The 15,619-nt window shown below is 44.2% G+C and overlaps 1 protein-coding gene across 6 annotated transcripts in view; it reads right to left on the bottom strand.

The window, feature by feature from the left end:
* Positions 1-5,013: 5,013 nt before the first annotated feature.
* Pdk1 (pyruvate dehydrogenase kinase 1) overlaps positions 5,014-15,619 on the bottom strand; it is a 30,565-nt gene continuing 19,959 nt past the window's right edge. For 3 of the 6 annotated variants that reach the window (XR_015680451.1, XR_015680448.1, XR_015680457.1), the window contains 4 exons: positions 12,916-13,026; positions 11,220-11,333; positions 7,921-8,869; positions 5,014-7,836 (listed from right to left, as the gene is read on the bottom strand). Coding sequence is in view for 3 of the 6 variants with exons in the window: in XM_087646668.1 (XP_087502794.1) it covers positions 8,729-8,869; positions 11,220-11,333; positions 12,916-13,026 (366 nt within the window). In the remaining 3 variants the exon portion in view is untranslated. Of the gene's footprint in view, positions 8,870-11,219; positions 11,334-12,915; positions 13,027-15,619 lie in introns of all 6 variants that reach the window. The other 3 variants (XM_087646668.1, XM_087646677.1, NM_053826.2) reach the window with 2 other exon arrangements.

The raw sequence follows: 15,619 nt of genomic DNA, 5'->3' as shown, positions 1-15,619 counted from the left end.
CGTGGATTAATACAAGCTGATGACAAACATAGATTCTTTTCCAAAAATTGTTTCTTCGGGGAGATGGAATCAACTTAGGTACCCATCAGTGATGAAGAGATAAAAGGAAACTTATTACAGACAAAATGGAAGGTTAAGTGGGGTCCCGTGTCCGCTCCACCTCAAGGCTCGGACCGTTCGAGGAGGCAGGGCCGCAGGGCGCTGGAAGTTTGACCGCGCTTACCCCGCTGCTGCTGCCACCGCTGCCACCACCGCCACTGTGGCCACCATCACTGCCAGGCAGGTGTCAGGCTATGGAAGATGCAGGGCGCCACTCCAGGGATGGGGAAATGCAGTCTGAGCACCAGACACAGCCAGAGCTGGCTCCGGGGGAGTCCCCAGGCCTGCTAGGAGGCTGGGCAGTCAGAACAGAGTGGGGGCCCGAGGGACTGGATCTAGCCTGGGGCCAAGGTGGGAAAAGGGAGAGCACCGACTGGTCCCTTGGGGAGAGTCCTTGGCTTGACTGCGGTGGTGGTGGGTGCTTGCTGGCTGCCACCACTGGGAGCACAGGGAGGCTTTCTTTGGGAGATTGAACAGTAGCTTTATAGGCAATGGCCTTCTCTGCGGCTCCCCACTGCGGATCCCGAAAAGAGGTGGTCTGTGGTTTCAAGGCATTTACAGTCATGGCTGAAGGTGGATGAGTAAAACCGTATCCCACTTCTCAGAGTGGGCCTGAGATTAAATAATCTTTTGCAGGGAGGAGTGTCTGGGAAGGAAAGATTATTGGCTAAGCCTCCAGGCCTTTAGGTACTTCATTATAACGGAGATCTGTCTTGAGCCTAAGTGTGGGGCTTGGAGCGTTGCCCTTAAGTGACTGGTGGTCACAAATCTATGGAGGACTGAATGCTAGTGACCGGCCTGGTTTCCTGAGAGTCAGGCAAAACGCCTACTGTCCCTCAGGATCACCGCGATTTCAAACCTCCTCAACCGGGAACCAGGGTCTTTCACTGTCCCACATTCATCCATTAAAAATATTGAAATCCACAGGGGCTGGAGAGACGGCTCAGAAGTAGGAAGCGCTGCTCTTCCAAAGGACCTGGGTTCAAATCCCAGCGCTCACGTGATGGCTCACAACCGTCTGTAACTCCAAGCCTAGGACCTCTGTAGGCACAATACGTACACGGGGCATAAACGATACAGGCAGGTAAAACATCCACGCACATGAAAGTAAATAATAAAAATTTTACAAAGTGTTAAGAATCTTACAAGTGTGGTAATGCAGATGGAACCGGGACGGGTAAGCTGGGCACAGAAAGACGAACGCTAGGTGATCTCACTCACCTATGGATGCTCAGTCAGCTGATCTGAGAGCAGAGAACTAGGGTAGCAAGAGGCAGGAGAGGATGGGATGAGGTAAAACACACAGAGAGCTGAGGAAAGCCCTGGTGTGCTTTACACTACAGGGTGACCACTGTGAGTAATAACACATTATAGACTTCAAAATAGGATGTTTGAATGTTCCCCAAACAAAGGAGGTATAAATGCTTGGGAGAGCCTATGCTGATTATGTATCTCATAAATGTATACAGTCATTATGAGCTCATTAGGGATAATTAAAAATCCTTAATATATCTGCTTCTATGTAATTGCTCAGGAACCACCTCAGCATGTACACACTGGATGCTCTAAACAACAGTTAAGTTTTAGAATCCAAACGCCAGCTGTCAATCATTGTTCTCTGGTTGTTCCTCCTCCCCTGATGCCTGCTGGGTCGACCAGACCTCACTACCTGATCACTGGGACTTACCAACCGTGGCACTACAAAGTCTGTGATTTGGGGTGACAACGAGTCTTGTTTTAGTTAGACACAGGTTTGGGAATGGCTGGCTCGTTTGCGAGCACAAAATATGTCATAGAAAAGAAAAAACATGACTAGCTTGGTTTGGGAAAAGAACTTTATCAGTTACCCAAGTCTTATTTTTTAAAAAAATTAAGTCTCCATATTAGATGTTCAATTTGGGGAGTTTAAAATATAAGCAGGTTAATATATATATATATATATATATATATATATATATATATATATATATATATGTTGATCTTAACCTTAGGCTGGTTTAGAACACTCCTTTGAGGAAGTATGTCCAAGAGGTAATTTAGGACAGCCTACATCTACAGGCTATTGCAGAAAAGGCTGCAATCTCAGGACTAGATTCTTCGAGAAATTGCCATGGGAAAGAAAGGAAAGTGAAACAAGCCTGCTCAATGGTCCAGGGTTGACTTTGGGATGGGACAATGGAGTCTTTTCTGGAAATAGGTAGATGCATGGTTGTATACCGTTGTGGACATACTGAATTACACCTCACCAAACCACAGAAATCATCCCTGCAGACAGCAAGAGGGCTCCTCAGGTAAAGGTGTTTGCCACCAAGCCTGAGAACTGGAGTTCAATCCCTGGGAGCCCCAGTGGAGAGAAAACCGACTCCTGTCTTCCGACCTCTGCAAACCTGCGTGCACATGTACCCAAATAAATATTAAATTATAAAAGAAATGGTCCCTGAAAGTATAAACTTTGAGTTATTCTTTTTGTTTTGGATTACATTTTAAAATGGCTAGTTTTGGGGGGCTGGAGAGATGGCTCAGTGGTTAAGAGCACTGGCTGCTCTTCCAAAGGTCCTGAGTTCAATTTCCAGCAACCACGTAGTGGCTTACAACCATCTGTAATGAGATCTGATGCCCTCTTCTGGAGTGCAGGCATGCATGCAGGCAGAATGCTATGCATAATAAACAAATCCATTTAGATTCCATTTAGAAGGGGGGTAGATACGCCACCACTGAGCACCCATATCTAGGAGTGTGGCCTCACTGCAGCCATGAGCTACAGGACCAAGGCTGTTTCTATGTCAGGATTCTGACCTTGCAGCCACAATGCCCCTGGAAGGTAGGATTTCTGAAGGCACAGAATCTTTCTTGTGTTGCCTGGGCAGAGGTTTCCAACTGGTCACAGTAAGGTATGCTCTGTGCCCCAGCAGCCAAGCAGTCCCGGGGAAGTAAGACATAGAGGGCTTTTTAGGCATCAAAGGCCACTAGAAATATGTGAGCGCCTTCAAGATAAGCATTCAGTACCTCCTTCAAGACATTAGGGGATCAATAAGACTGTAAGCATAACGCGTGTGCATGAGATTGCATGTGGTGTGTGTGTGAGAGAGAAAGAGAGAGACAGACAGAGACAGAGACAGAGAGACAGAGAGAGTGTCAGTCTGTAATGGATATACTCACTTACACACACAAGTGTAGACGCCAGAAGTACCTTTCTCTACCACCTCCAGCTTGCTTTTGAGATGAGGTCTCTCACTGAACCTTGAGCTCACCGTCAGCTAGTCTGGCATCAGCCCAAGGGATCGTCCCGCATCTGCATGAGAATTACAGGTGTGCACTGTGACTCCCAGCTTTTCTTTCTTTTTAGTTGGGTGCTGGGAGCCAAACTCCAGTCCTCGTACTTGCACAGATGCACTTTACCCACTCACTCCTCCCCGTGACTAAGTTCTAAGAGAGAAATCTTTGCACCTGTCACCTGTCAGAAAGTGTGGGCAACGGCCTACATGTTAGCACGCCTGGTTCCTGCTTTCTCTCATTAAGCTCTATCGTCTCCCTGCTTCCTGCAGTAGACAATAGGCCTGTGTTGTCTAGTTGGCCTCCTACTGAGCGTCATGTTCTCATGAAATGGGCCTAACCCTTGACTCGTTGAGTCTGAAGTATATGCTATTCAAGAAGGGACCCCAAAAAATGTCCCCCTTGTTACTAGCAAAATGGTTTTTAATGTCTACCCGATGAGTGCTTGCTTCCTCTGAACTTCAACCGTCTTCACAGCACTGTTGGCTACTCTTCTCATCTTCTTCATACTTAATCTTCCCCCTGCCTTTCCTCCTGTTGGTGACTAGCACCGCTTGCTCTGCCTCCTGACTGGTTTTGAGGTATCATGGAGACTGGGTAGTGCTGGTAAATGAATCATCGTTACACATTTGGTAGACATAACTGCCTACCACAGACAAGGCGTTGGAGCCATGGAGAAGAGTTTGACCAGTTCATATTAAACCAGTGGTCTTTATGCTGTGATAGGAAAACAAAACAAAACAAAACAAAAAAACAACAAAAAACTGCTTGCCTTTTGCACCCTTATCTCAAATACACAATACAGCCTCCATCTTTAAAATAAACAAGCAATTTCATACTGTGCTGTAGTTGCATACAGCAGGATAGCTAAGTGTTTAACAATCTTCCATACACTGTTACATGATTTGTTCGATACACCAGAGCATCCATTACAGGGCACCTAGCACAAAACCATAATAGAGAATACTGTAGCTTTTTATGTTTCAGTCAAACCTAAACGGTACTGCTCACGCGCTATTTTTTTTTTTTTTTTGGTTCTTTTTTTCGGAGCTGGGGACCGAACCCAGGGCCTTGCGCTTCCTAGGTAAGCGCTCTACCACTGAGCTAAATCCCCAGCCCCTCACGCGCTATTTTTAAAAGAACTTTTCAACATTTTTCAATTTTTCTGATAAGCAAGAGGCAATATTTCAGTCCCAGCTCTAAATCTCATCCACTGTCATCTCTATGACAACTGCAGGGACTTCCAGAATCTCAATGAGTTTCTCTTACTAGGAAAATTTTGCTCAAAAAACTCTAACTTAACGAAGTAAAAAGACAGTTGTCACTATTCACTGATGTAAGTGACAGGGTCTAAAATATCCCAAGTTAACTCCAAACTCATTATATAGCCAAGGATAACCTTGAACTTCTGACCTTCCTGTTTCCACCTCCCTTGTAACCCAGATTACAGACACAGACCCCTGGATTAGCAGCATAGACCGCCATGCCTGATTTATGTGGTACTAGGATTGAAAGCCTCTTTATCCCCAGCCAAGTATCCCCAGCCAAGTAAAAGCCTTAGGAAGCTAACAAAATAGACACTCTTTTGTTTTCCTACTAAAACCTATGATCAAAATATGCTAAAGAAATATGAAGGCAAAGAAAAGTGGACAATACAATGTTTAATTCTTTGCAAACACAAAAGTAGGACTAATGATACAGTAATTTAAGAATGCCAGGATTATGAAAAATAGGAACACATTCATTTTCCTTCACAAAGCATTAATTCTTTTTTTTTAAGTGTCTTGGGTTTGACTGTGAGAAAATTAATAATAGTATTGAGACCACAAGGTAATCAGATATAATGAGAAGTTTTCAATAAAAACAACCAAATTTAATCCTAGCCCCCTGACCTTTCAAGCTTTGTATTTCCTTGTAAAACTGATGATATAAACTCAAAGGCTGGGGTTCCTCCCTAATTAGCCACAGAACCAGACAATTCTTTTTCCTCCCTCTGTAGTTGTTTGGGACCTTGTTGACTTAAAAACATTCGGCACACGGGGTCTATATACGTAGCCTTGGCTAATCGGAAGCTCCCTAGGCCGACCAGGCTGGCCTAAGTTCAGAGATCCCTACAGGTGTGTGGCAGCTGGACCCTACTGGCTCAAACAGTGAAAGGAAGGTATGGCCACTCTATGCTATCAACGGGGGATAGCACATCATCTGTCTTGACTACCTAAGTTAGAGATTCCACCAGTATTAATAGAAGGCAGTGCTGGTTAAGTTAAACCCCTCTCTACAATTATTTCTGTGGACAATTTACTTATTCATACAGCTTTTCAAAATTATCCACCAGTTCTCCAGTACATGTCAACCATTGGCAGTTTATCAGAAAAAGAAAATCTATGGTGAGTCAAACCACATACACCCCATTAGGGGTTTCCTCATTAGGCTAGAGACAGTGGAAGCCTTGCTTCAGACACCGTGCTAGGAGAGTGCAAGGCGCCTAGCTACAGCTGGGGTTTATTAGTGTGGCCTGTGTAGGGGATGCTCACGTGCACAGTGCACATGTGGAGGTCCAAAGACAACTAACGGGGCAGTTGGTTCTTTCTCTCCTTCCACCGTATGTGTCAAGGAGAGACCTCCAACCCTAACCCCCAGGCTCGATGACCTTGTGCTTACCTGCTGAGCCACTGGGCTGGCAACAGCTACAATTTCTTGAACCTTTACAGATACAGAGCCTTGAACGGACTGCTGTCTATCTTTTCTTTTTTTTTTTCTTTTTCGGAGCTGGGGACCGAACCCAGGGCCTTGCGCTTGCTAGGCAAGAGCTCTACCACTGAGCTAAATCCCCAACCCCGGGACCGCTGTCTAAAAGACATGAGTGCATTTCCAAAATCCTTAAGTGACTCAAATTTATTCTTTGAAAAAGCCGACCCATGTGTTCATTTTACTGTCAACCACAAAAATGTCTTACGGTGCGGTAGAATTCTGCTCCTATGCCTTCGCGTAGAAACTTCACAGTGTAAGACACTGACCCTTATTAAGTGTAAAGGCACCAAAACCAGCCAGCATTTGATATTAGTGTGGAATAGTCTTACAACCCTTTCCTACAATGCACTGGCACACTCGTTAACTACCCAGCTTATAAAAATCACTTGCTGTCCATTCCCCAACAGCCAAACCTATTTTCATACCTATCCCGAACCACAGAACAAATACCGGCAGACAAAATGGCTCACCCTATGAATCTAAAACCCTTTAAGGTATCTTTAAAAGCAACTCTGAAAAGCCTCCCCCAGAGCTTTGTCCCATTCAGGTTCCAACCATCACCATAATAACAACAAAGCAAAAAGGTGCTATATCTTAAAACGAAGCTGAACTCAAATAATTCTACTTCCTGTCTGAAAGCATTTTCTTAGCTCTTAGGCGGCAGGGGGTGGGGGGGAGGCATGTTTTAATTCCTTGGAGAGGGCAAAGTATTTCACAAATTAAAAATAGTACGTTTATTGACGGTTGTACAAAAGATTCCAAAATATTTCACCATTGCAGTAAAATGTAATTTAAAGCTAGTAAGTGCGATACACTGAGTAAATGTCACTCATGAACAGAGTCTATTATTTCTTACAAAGTCCTCGATTAGGAACAGCAGGGATAAGGTGTGTATTTTCCGACATTTGGTAGTATTAGTTAAAAAGCCCTGGGCCAATAGGACACAAGTTCCAGGCTCCTCACCTCTCACATAAGGATTCTGGCCTGGCCACCCTGGAGCTCAGACTACACGTCCCTATCATTTGGTATCAAAATCCTCTTCTGTGCCATGTTGCATGACTTGGCTTTTGTACTATATATGTATATATATCTATGGGGCACAGAGTGATAATTGGGTAAATCCTGTCAAGAGTGGCATGTTTCAACTCACGATGTTTTCCAAACCAAACCCCCAGATCCCTCCAGGTAAGTGGCGAAGCATGTTTCCCAAGGAGTTCTCCATTGTTTAAGAGAGAGGTAAGAATATTCCAGACAGTGGATGGTGATCAGCAGAGATAGCTCAGGCTGTGGCTCCAATTCTGTGTGACTTCGGGTCACTGAGAGAGAACCGAGCTGTCGTACCTGCTCCATAGTTCTGTTTCGACACAAATACCATCAGTACACCAAAGCACTGGTTGCAGACTTTCAATCACCACACAGCTAGCTGCAAAGGGATTCTGTAGTCAATATAAACGGACTTTTCTTTGATTAAAAAAACCTGGATAGTTTAGAAAAGTATATGTCTTTAGTCGCCACTTAAAACCTAGGTGGCTGAACCTTTGTCATCTGACCTCTTGTGATGACCATCATCCCCCAGCTGCTAACACTTTAGACTGCACCAGGCCTGAGAGTCAGATTATGTCCCCTGGAAGTGTAGCAACCTGACCTGAAAATGGGGCACCCACGCTTCCCAATCCAGCCTGTCACTCTGGCAACAGCAGTAGTCACTATTCACTCCCGAGTGTACTTCCAGCCAGCCAGTGAGCCATGAGCCTCACCTCATCTCTGGCCTGCAGTCTCTGGGTGCCTGGGTCGGACCCAGAGAAACTCACTCTCGTCAAAAGCTCAGATAATCAGAAAATCTCAACAGTCAGCCGGCTCGGTCTGGCTGCTTGGTGCCTCCCAGTTTATTCTCTGCTGGCACGTGGCTGGCTTTGGGGATGACATTTCTCTTCTAAGCCAGATGTGGTGGCACACCCTTCCCAGCTCTCAGGACGCCAAGGGTAAACTCAAGGCAGCTGGGGCTACCCAGTGAGACTCTGTTTTTAAAGAAAGTCCCTCTCGTTGACTAGAAGCTCGCTACTCATGCTCTGGGTTTTGCTCCATGGGGAGCCAGTCGTTACGATCCACTGCAATAAAAGGACGCCATGATCAATTAATTTCAGCACTCGGACGATCTGTGTGGCTTCTAACTGACTGCTGTGTTCTGCTTCGTGGGAGGTAAGACGACCATCTGATTAGGTGTCACCACTCACGGATGACAGAACTCCAAAAGCAGAGAGGCCGCTAACCAGCTCCTCCACGTTCTTCAGGCGCTTCTAGAGGATATAAAGGAAAACCTGGAAGAAACACTGAGCTTCCTACAGAAACCAGGGACTTCACACTCCATACCGCACCAAGGGAAGCTGACCAAAATTATGTGCGTTCAAAAAAAAAAAAAAAAAACACGCCCAATTAACAAAACATATCAGAATAAAGTTGCTATAATTGATCCTTTAGGAGCTTTAGCAAACACTGATTGTGAAAAATCACACATGACATATTTGGTACAATGTGGTTCCAAATACATCTCTCTTCCAAGTTTGGCAAAAACCACATTTGGCTTTGCCAGGCGTCCCATGTGCAGTTACGAGCTTCGGAACGTCGTCATGTCTTTCGGCTCTCTGCTGGGCACACACCAGTCGTCAGCCTCGTGGTTGGTTCTGTAATGCTTCCAGGCAGCTTTATTATACACAGGGAGTCTTTCGATGGACTCCGTTGACAGAGCCTGGGGTTGGAGAGAAATCAGCCATTTTTAAGAATTCATATCTGAGATAATATACAGTGGCAAATGGCGACTACAAAGTAGACAGGGTTCTACTAACCACACACCCTTTTCAGGGTGGATATATCAGGAATATGCTATTTACAACTGAGGAACCAGTAACCTAGTGACTGAGTTTGATGCTTCAGTTATCTACTAGCCAGCCTGGAAATGTCAACCCAAGCAGAACAGACATCTCTTGCAAAGCGCAAACACAGCCGGAAGTCACTTTAAGAAGATGGTCAAGTGTAAGAGTATAAAAATCAGTATATCTACCTTAATACCCATATAGAGATTTAATGAGAAGAAAGCCAATCTTTTTCACTATATAGTAATGTATTATAAAAAACATTACTATGCAGGAATGGTATAAAAATCAGTATATCTACCTTAATACCCATATAGAGATTTAATGAGGAGAAAGCCAATCTTTTTCACTATATAGTAATGTATTATAAAAAACATTACTATGCAGGAATGGAGATGGCTCAAGTGGTTCTTAGCACTTGTTGCAGAAGACCTGGGTTCAATTCCTGGCACCCACATGGTGGCTCACCACTACCTGTAACTCCAGGCCAGAAAACCTGATGATGCCCTATTCTGACATCCACACACACCAGGCAGGCAGACAGGTAGCAAGCACAGAGGCTTACATGTAAGAAAAACACTTGTACACATAAAATAATCTTCTATAAAAATTAAAACCTGAACGCACCAATATTCGCATCAATAAACACACAGCTCGGTCTAAGTAAGCATCTGGGCTTTTTCAAGTTTCTTGGTCCTTCGCTCTCCAGTTTCCAGGCTGGAGACTGCACATGAGGTCTCTCTCGTACATGAAGCACACGCTGTATCACTAAGCAGTACTGTGTTTTCTCCTCCCGCCATTAAAGTCAGCTTTGGTCCCAGTTTCCCACACACAACCATTCACTCGGTGCCCTACAGTTTCCTGTAAATAATGGGACCCAGGGACAAACTCTGTTACTGTCTCCACAGTAGGAACTGTCAGCATTTTGACACCAGGCCACTGGTATTCCCCAAGAGGCTGCTGACAGTATGGAACTGGAAATTTCCTCCTAGTGACGCTGAACAGGGTCTGTAATGTGACTGGGTGTGATGACTCCATCTTAACGCTTTCGTTCTGGTTTTTCCCAAACAGAAAAATCTTCCAACTCCTCCATGCTCTGAGCAGTCTAAATACAGACCAAGATATTATATTGAGTGTAGCACGCTGATACGGTCATACAGACCAAGATACTATATTTAGTGTATCATGCTGATACGGTCATATTTAAATTCCTCACAATGACATATTAGGGGAAATAATAACATGACTATGAAGAATTTAATCTTTTCAGGCAAACTTTTTCACAAAATGTTTGAGCATAGCCTATAAGATAGGTGCCATCTAGTGGCCAGAGCCAGGAACTGGAGGCACCAAATGCATAGCCAGTACTTTTAAAAATTATTACTCTCATTCCATTGATTTATTTGAGTATGTGGCCGACAAGCCTAATGATCTGAATTTAATCTCCAAGACTCACATGGTCAGAGCAAAGACCTCTGGTGAGCTGCCATCTGATCTCCACACAGCTGATGCCCCCACAAACAAACAAACAAACAAACAAACAAACATGTTTAAAGAACTACTTTAGGTGGCTAGGGAAAAGACCCACGTTTAATCTCCAAATCCACAGGGGGAAAGGAGAGAACTGACTCTGGAAAGCTGTCCTCTGACCCAATGCAGTGCACACCCACGAACATACACCCACTAAATAAACAACACACAACCATTCTTTTAAAAGAGCAGTTCGATGACTGGTCGTGTTTCCCATTAAAACTAAATTTACTCCTTTTTTACAGTGCTGTAGCCTGAGCCCAGGGTCGTTCTTGTACATTCAGGATTCTCTACTGCTTTCCCACTACCCTCACCTATCCAACTGTGCATTCCCATATAAATATCTCTACATTTATTAAGTAGCATGAGGTTTAGTAAAGCCCCATTATACTTCTCACTGGTACCTTCCTTATCATTAAAAGAAGTTGGGTTAACAGGCTGAAGAGACGGCTTAGCGGGCCGAAGCACTGGCTGCTCCTACAGAGAGACCATGGTTCAGTTCCCAGCACCTACATGGTACTGCATAACTGCCTGTAGCTCCAGTTCCAGGGACCCCAGGACCACTTCTGGCCTTTTGGGGGTTCTTGCAAATATATGGTCCACATAAACTCACATACACACATGCATACATGTACAAATAAAAATATATACAAATAAAAACTAAACACAATTATATCAAGACGCTTTGGTTGTTACCTTAATATAGATGACAGCATCCGTCCCGTAGCCCTCTAAGGAATACAGCTTTAGGTCTCCCTGGAAGTACTGTGCATAGAGGCGTGATATGGGCAATCCGTAACCAAATCCAGCCTGTTCGATGAGAAAACAGTCCTGTTCAGAGACCCACACACTGAAACACTTTTTTAACTAAGATAGATGCCACTGAGTATGGCAAAATCGTCAGCCTGTGCAGCTGAGAGAGCTTGTAAACCGCAGCCATGCGGAAGGATGCAGCTGCAGTTTAGCTGAGCCCATTAGTTCACCAACTGTGGACGTAAAGCCTTTAATTCGGTCTATAACATGATCTGTGGTAGTCCCAAGAAGGCGTGTTGCTTTTTTTTGCTGTCCTGCTCCAGGGTTCCCCAACACAGCTTTCAGTAATTTCGTACAAAGCACACTGTTTCATTTAGGAGCAAGACGAGAAAATGTCTTGTGGCAGCTTTACTAACAATAGACGGGAATCTCAGGACTTCACACCATGGATGCCCAGCCTTTGTTCTGAACCTGGAAATAATCTGTAATAGTCGCTTTCTTATTATCACTGACAGATCACTTCCCTGCTCCAAAATCTTCAAAGCATACCAGGACTTCCCCACCCCAGAGAGAAAGAGCCAAGCTTCTAAAAAGAACGTCCAAGACAAGATCAGGTCTCTGCCTGCTCTCCTGTCTAGTGGAGCCGATCTCCTTCACCGACTTCCTTAAACCCAGGACTGGGTCTTTGTTCAACCTGTTTCCAGTATCTGGTCCTTCTTTACCTAGGAAATTCTACAGACACTTGGGAAGAGGTAAAAATGGCTCCCATCCCCGAGCCATGCTTTGGGTGGTACTCCTCACAGCACGTTTATGCAAACCGAAGAGTCACTAACACTGCTCTGGCCTTTTCTCCCACTGATTATTTTTTATATTACTATTATTGGTGTGTTTATGAGTGCAGGTATGTGTGCACAGCGCTCTGTGTGTGGAAGTGAGGACCTCTTCCAGGAGTTGGCTCTCTTCTGCCACCCTGGGATGTGGGGATCAAATGATGCCGTCTGTGTTAGAAGGCGGCATTCTTCTCATGGAACCATCATGCTAGTACTAATTATTTTATAGTTCACCGTTTCTAGGTGGCCTTCCAAGTCAACGACCCAATTTCCAGCTTTCTCCTGTCCTAGGGCTGAGCTGCAACCAAAACACTCATACACTTACAAACAAAAATAATAATAAAAATGTAAACAAACTGGGCACTGTGGCATATGCCTTTAATACCAGGGCATTGGAGGCAACCTTGGGTGAACTGAAGAACACAAATAAAGAGAGAGAGGAGACCTTCAGTTCTATCTGCCAATGAGGTCTTTCTAGATATAAGTACTTGAAGGAAAACATGACTGGTACAATCCACAGGGAGTCTTCATACTGAAATAGACAGGTACATATGGTTTGCCACAGAAGAGGCTGCTGTGATGTCACGACCAAGAGTACCAGAAAAACCTCAAACTATCATCTGTCTTGTGCCTGTTTCAATTAAAAATTAATCCCAGGGCTCTTTAAATTCAGATAGAAGTATTTTGCCCCTAAAGTTTTGAAACATTTTCCTTCCTTGTGAGCTCCTGTGAAATTGACTTAAGTGTCTTTGGGGAAGCCACATTCTGATGGTGGCTGACGGTCACCACAGTCTTTCTGTGTCACATACCAGGGGCACCGCACGGGACGTCTCAACACGAGGCCGGGGTGCAGTTGAGTACATGTAGTTGAAGAGTCTGTCGATCTTCCTCAGCGGAACACCACCTCCCCGGTCACTCATCTAAGAGGAGAAAGGATCAAATTGTGACCGGGTCCCACACGGTACGGTATCGTGATTTAAAGACGACTGTGGGGAGAATGCTGCTTTTGGAAATCCAGGCTGCAAATGTGAACACTGCCCTCAACGGTGTAGCTAACACAAGGTTAACCCTTCTTGGTTAGCAGTAATATGATAACCGGAATAAAATTTAAAAAGAGCAAAGATACTAGACACATCAGTGCCACATCTTAAGTTTATCCTAAAAAAAAAACTAATGTAGGTGAAGTACGCATGAGAATGCCCACCATGGATTTAAGAAAAAGCAGAGAGTAACCCACACAGGGGCTACAGAAAGTGCATTCTAAAGCAGAATGCCACGTAGTCATTTAAATGTTCTGTACAACACTCTTATGTATTAGCAAGAGAGAGGTCTACAAAAAATAGCCAACAAAAAACAAGTCAGAAACACTCACGATTCTAACTCTGAAGATATATTATCAAACAGAAGTGGGAAATGGGCTGGAGAGATGGCTCTGCAGTGACGAGTGCTGACTGTTCTTGCAAAGGCCTGGGTTTTGTTCCTGGCTCCTACATGGTGGCTCAAAACCATAAACAACTCTAGTTCCAGGGGATCTGACACCTTCTTCTGGCCTCCACGGGCACCGTATAAACGTAACCCACAGGCACGTACAGATAAACTAATTGAGTCTCTTTCTTTAAACTGCAGGTGGTGCTACACATCTGCAATCTCAGCATAGAGGAGGCCGAGGCAGGAGGATTGCCATAATTAAAGACTAGCTTGTGCATTCTGTCTCAGTGAAACAAAACTAAGGGCCACGAGATGACCCAATGGTAAAAGCACTGAGCCAAGGACCTGATCAATCCTGGAAGTGCACATCAGTCCCAGAAGTGCACATCAGTCCCGGGAGTGCACATAAGGGAATGAGCATCACCCTGTGCCACCTCTGACCTCCACACCTGTGCAACACACGGAGACACAACAAATAAATGCAACTTTGCAACACAGGATCCCAGACAACCTTCTGGTGAGTTAAAGGAAGCACATCTTTCCTATTCTGTCATTTTTCAAACCAAGTAACCACATGGTAGATTGAATTAGTAATTAACTTACCCATTATTTTTATTGTTTTCCTATATAGTTAGTATAGTCTACCTTCCTAGCCTATATCCTAATTTACTATAGATACCCCTTCTGTCATAGACCTAAGTTGATGTTATTAATATGCTCTTAGCATAAACATAATAAGTGTAAATAACAGATACAAAAAAGTTATACCGTAAATGGCTTATAGTTGAGATTTCATATATTGTTTAAGATGATAATGTATATATACTAGAAACATACTAAGAATTATATAGCTGTTTTCATTTTCTAAGGGTGTAAGGCACTGGACCAAGCACCTCCCACATACTAGAAGCTACACTCAGAGCCCTATTGTGATTTTCTTTTTCTTTCTCTCTTTTTTTTTTAAGATTTATTTACTTTATGTATGTAAGTAGCTTTCTTCAGACACACCAGAAGAGGGCATCAGACCCCATTACTGATGGTTGTGAGCCACCACGTGGTTGCTGGGATTTGAACTCAGAACCTTTAGAAGAGCAGCCAGTGCTCTTAACTGCTGAGCCATCTCCCCAGCCCCTATTTTGATTTTCAAAGTTGAAAATTTTGCTGTGAAATATATCATGTGAAGCTCTGCCTCACAAACAGCTAGAACTAAGAAACTACAGTATCAAAGCATGGAAGGACTTTCTAAAGAACCTGTGTTTAGAATTATGCTTTAAACTGCTCTTGGCTGTGAATTCAAAGGCCTGTGGAATTATGTATTTTAGTACAATGAATTAAAACCCTCTGGGATGATCAGTTCAATGTTTGGCTACACTTCCCCGGTAAGAAGTGAGGGTGCACTGGAAACCTTAAGTGAGTGGTATGTCACAACAGACATTAGGATAAAGAAGGGAGGGGTGCTAGAGAGATGGCTCAGAGGTTAAGCACACTTGTTGCTGAGGACCCAGGTTCAGTTCCCAGCACCCACACGTGGTGGCTCAGAACCATTCATACTCAAATTTCAGAGGATCTGAAGAGGTTCTTATATCCATGGGCACCAGGCATGCACACAGTACACGGACATACGAGCACACGTGAAATAAATCTAAGTGTAGAGTAGTACTGCCAGCAACCCCAGAGCTTCTGAGGTAAGACGGAGGCAGAGGCAGGACTGCAGGACGCACGCACACACACACACACACACACACACACACACACACACACACACACACACACAGTTGCATGCATCATTAAAAGGTAGGTAAGTAAATATTTCCTAATTTCCTTTATTAACCTTCTGGCAACAGACTAGCTGTCTAGCTATGGACTACAACTCTGTGGCATGTACGGAATGAGAGGCGATTCCTGTCAGTATGAAGAAAACATGGAGCTGAGCAGAAAGGACTGTGAGGGGTGGCATGTCACTAGAGGCTGACGGGTAATCTAAGCCAGGGGTCATGGCTAGACCTGACGAATAGCCTCTGCTTTGCAGTCAACATGATACAGATGTGGGGGATTATATAAACCACTCAGGGAGGTTTTTCTAAG

The sequence above is a fragment of the Rattus norvegicus genome, chromosome 3 (assembly GCF_021556685.1).
Source record: "Rattus norvegicus strain SHRSP/BbbUtx chromosome 3, alternate assembly SHRSP_T2T, whole genome shotgun sequence".
Taxonomy (NCBI): domain Eukaryota; kingdom Metazoa; phylum Chordata; class Mammalia; order Rodentia; family Muridae; genus Rattus; species Rattus norvegicus.
This window is presented reverse-complemented; position numbering and strand designations above follow the sequence as displayed.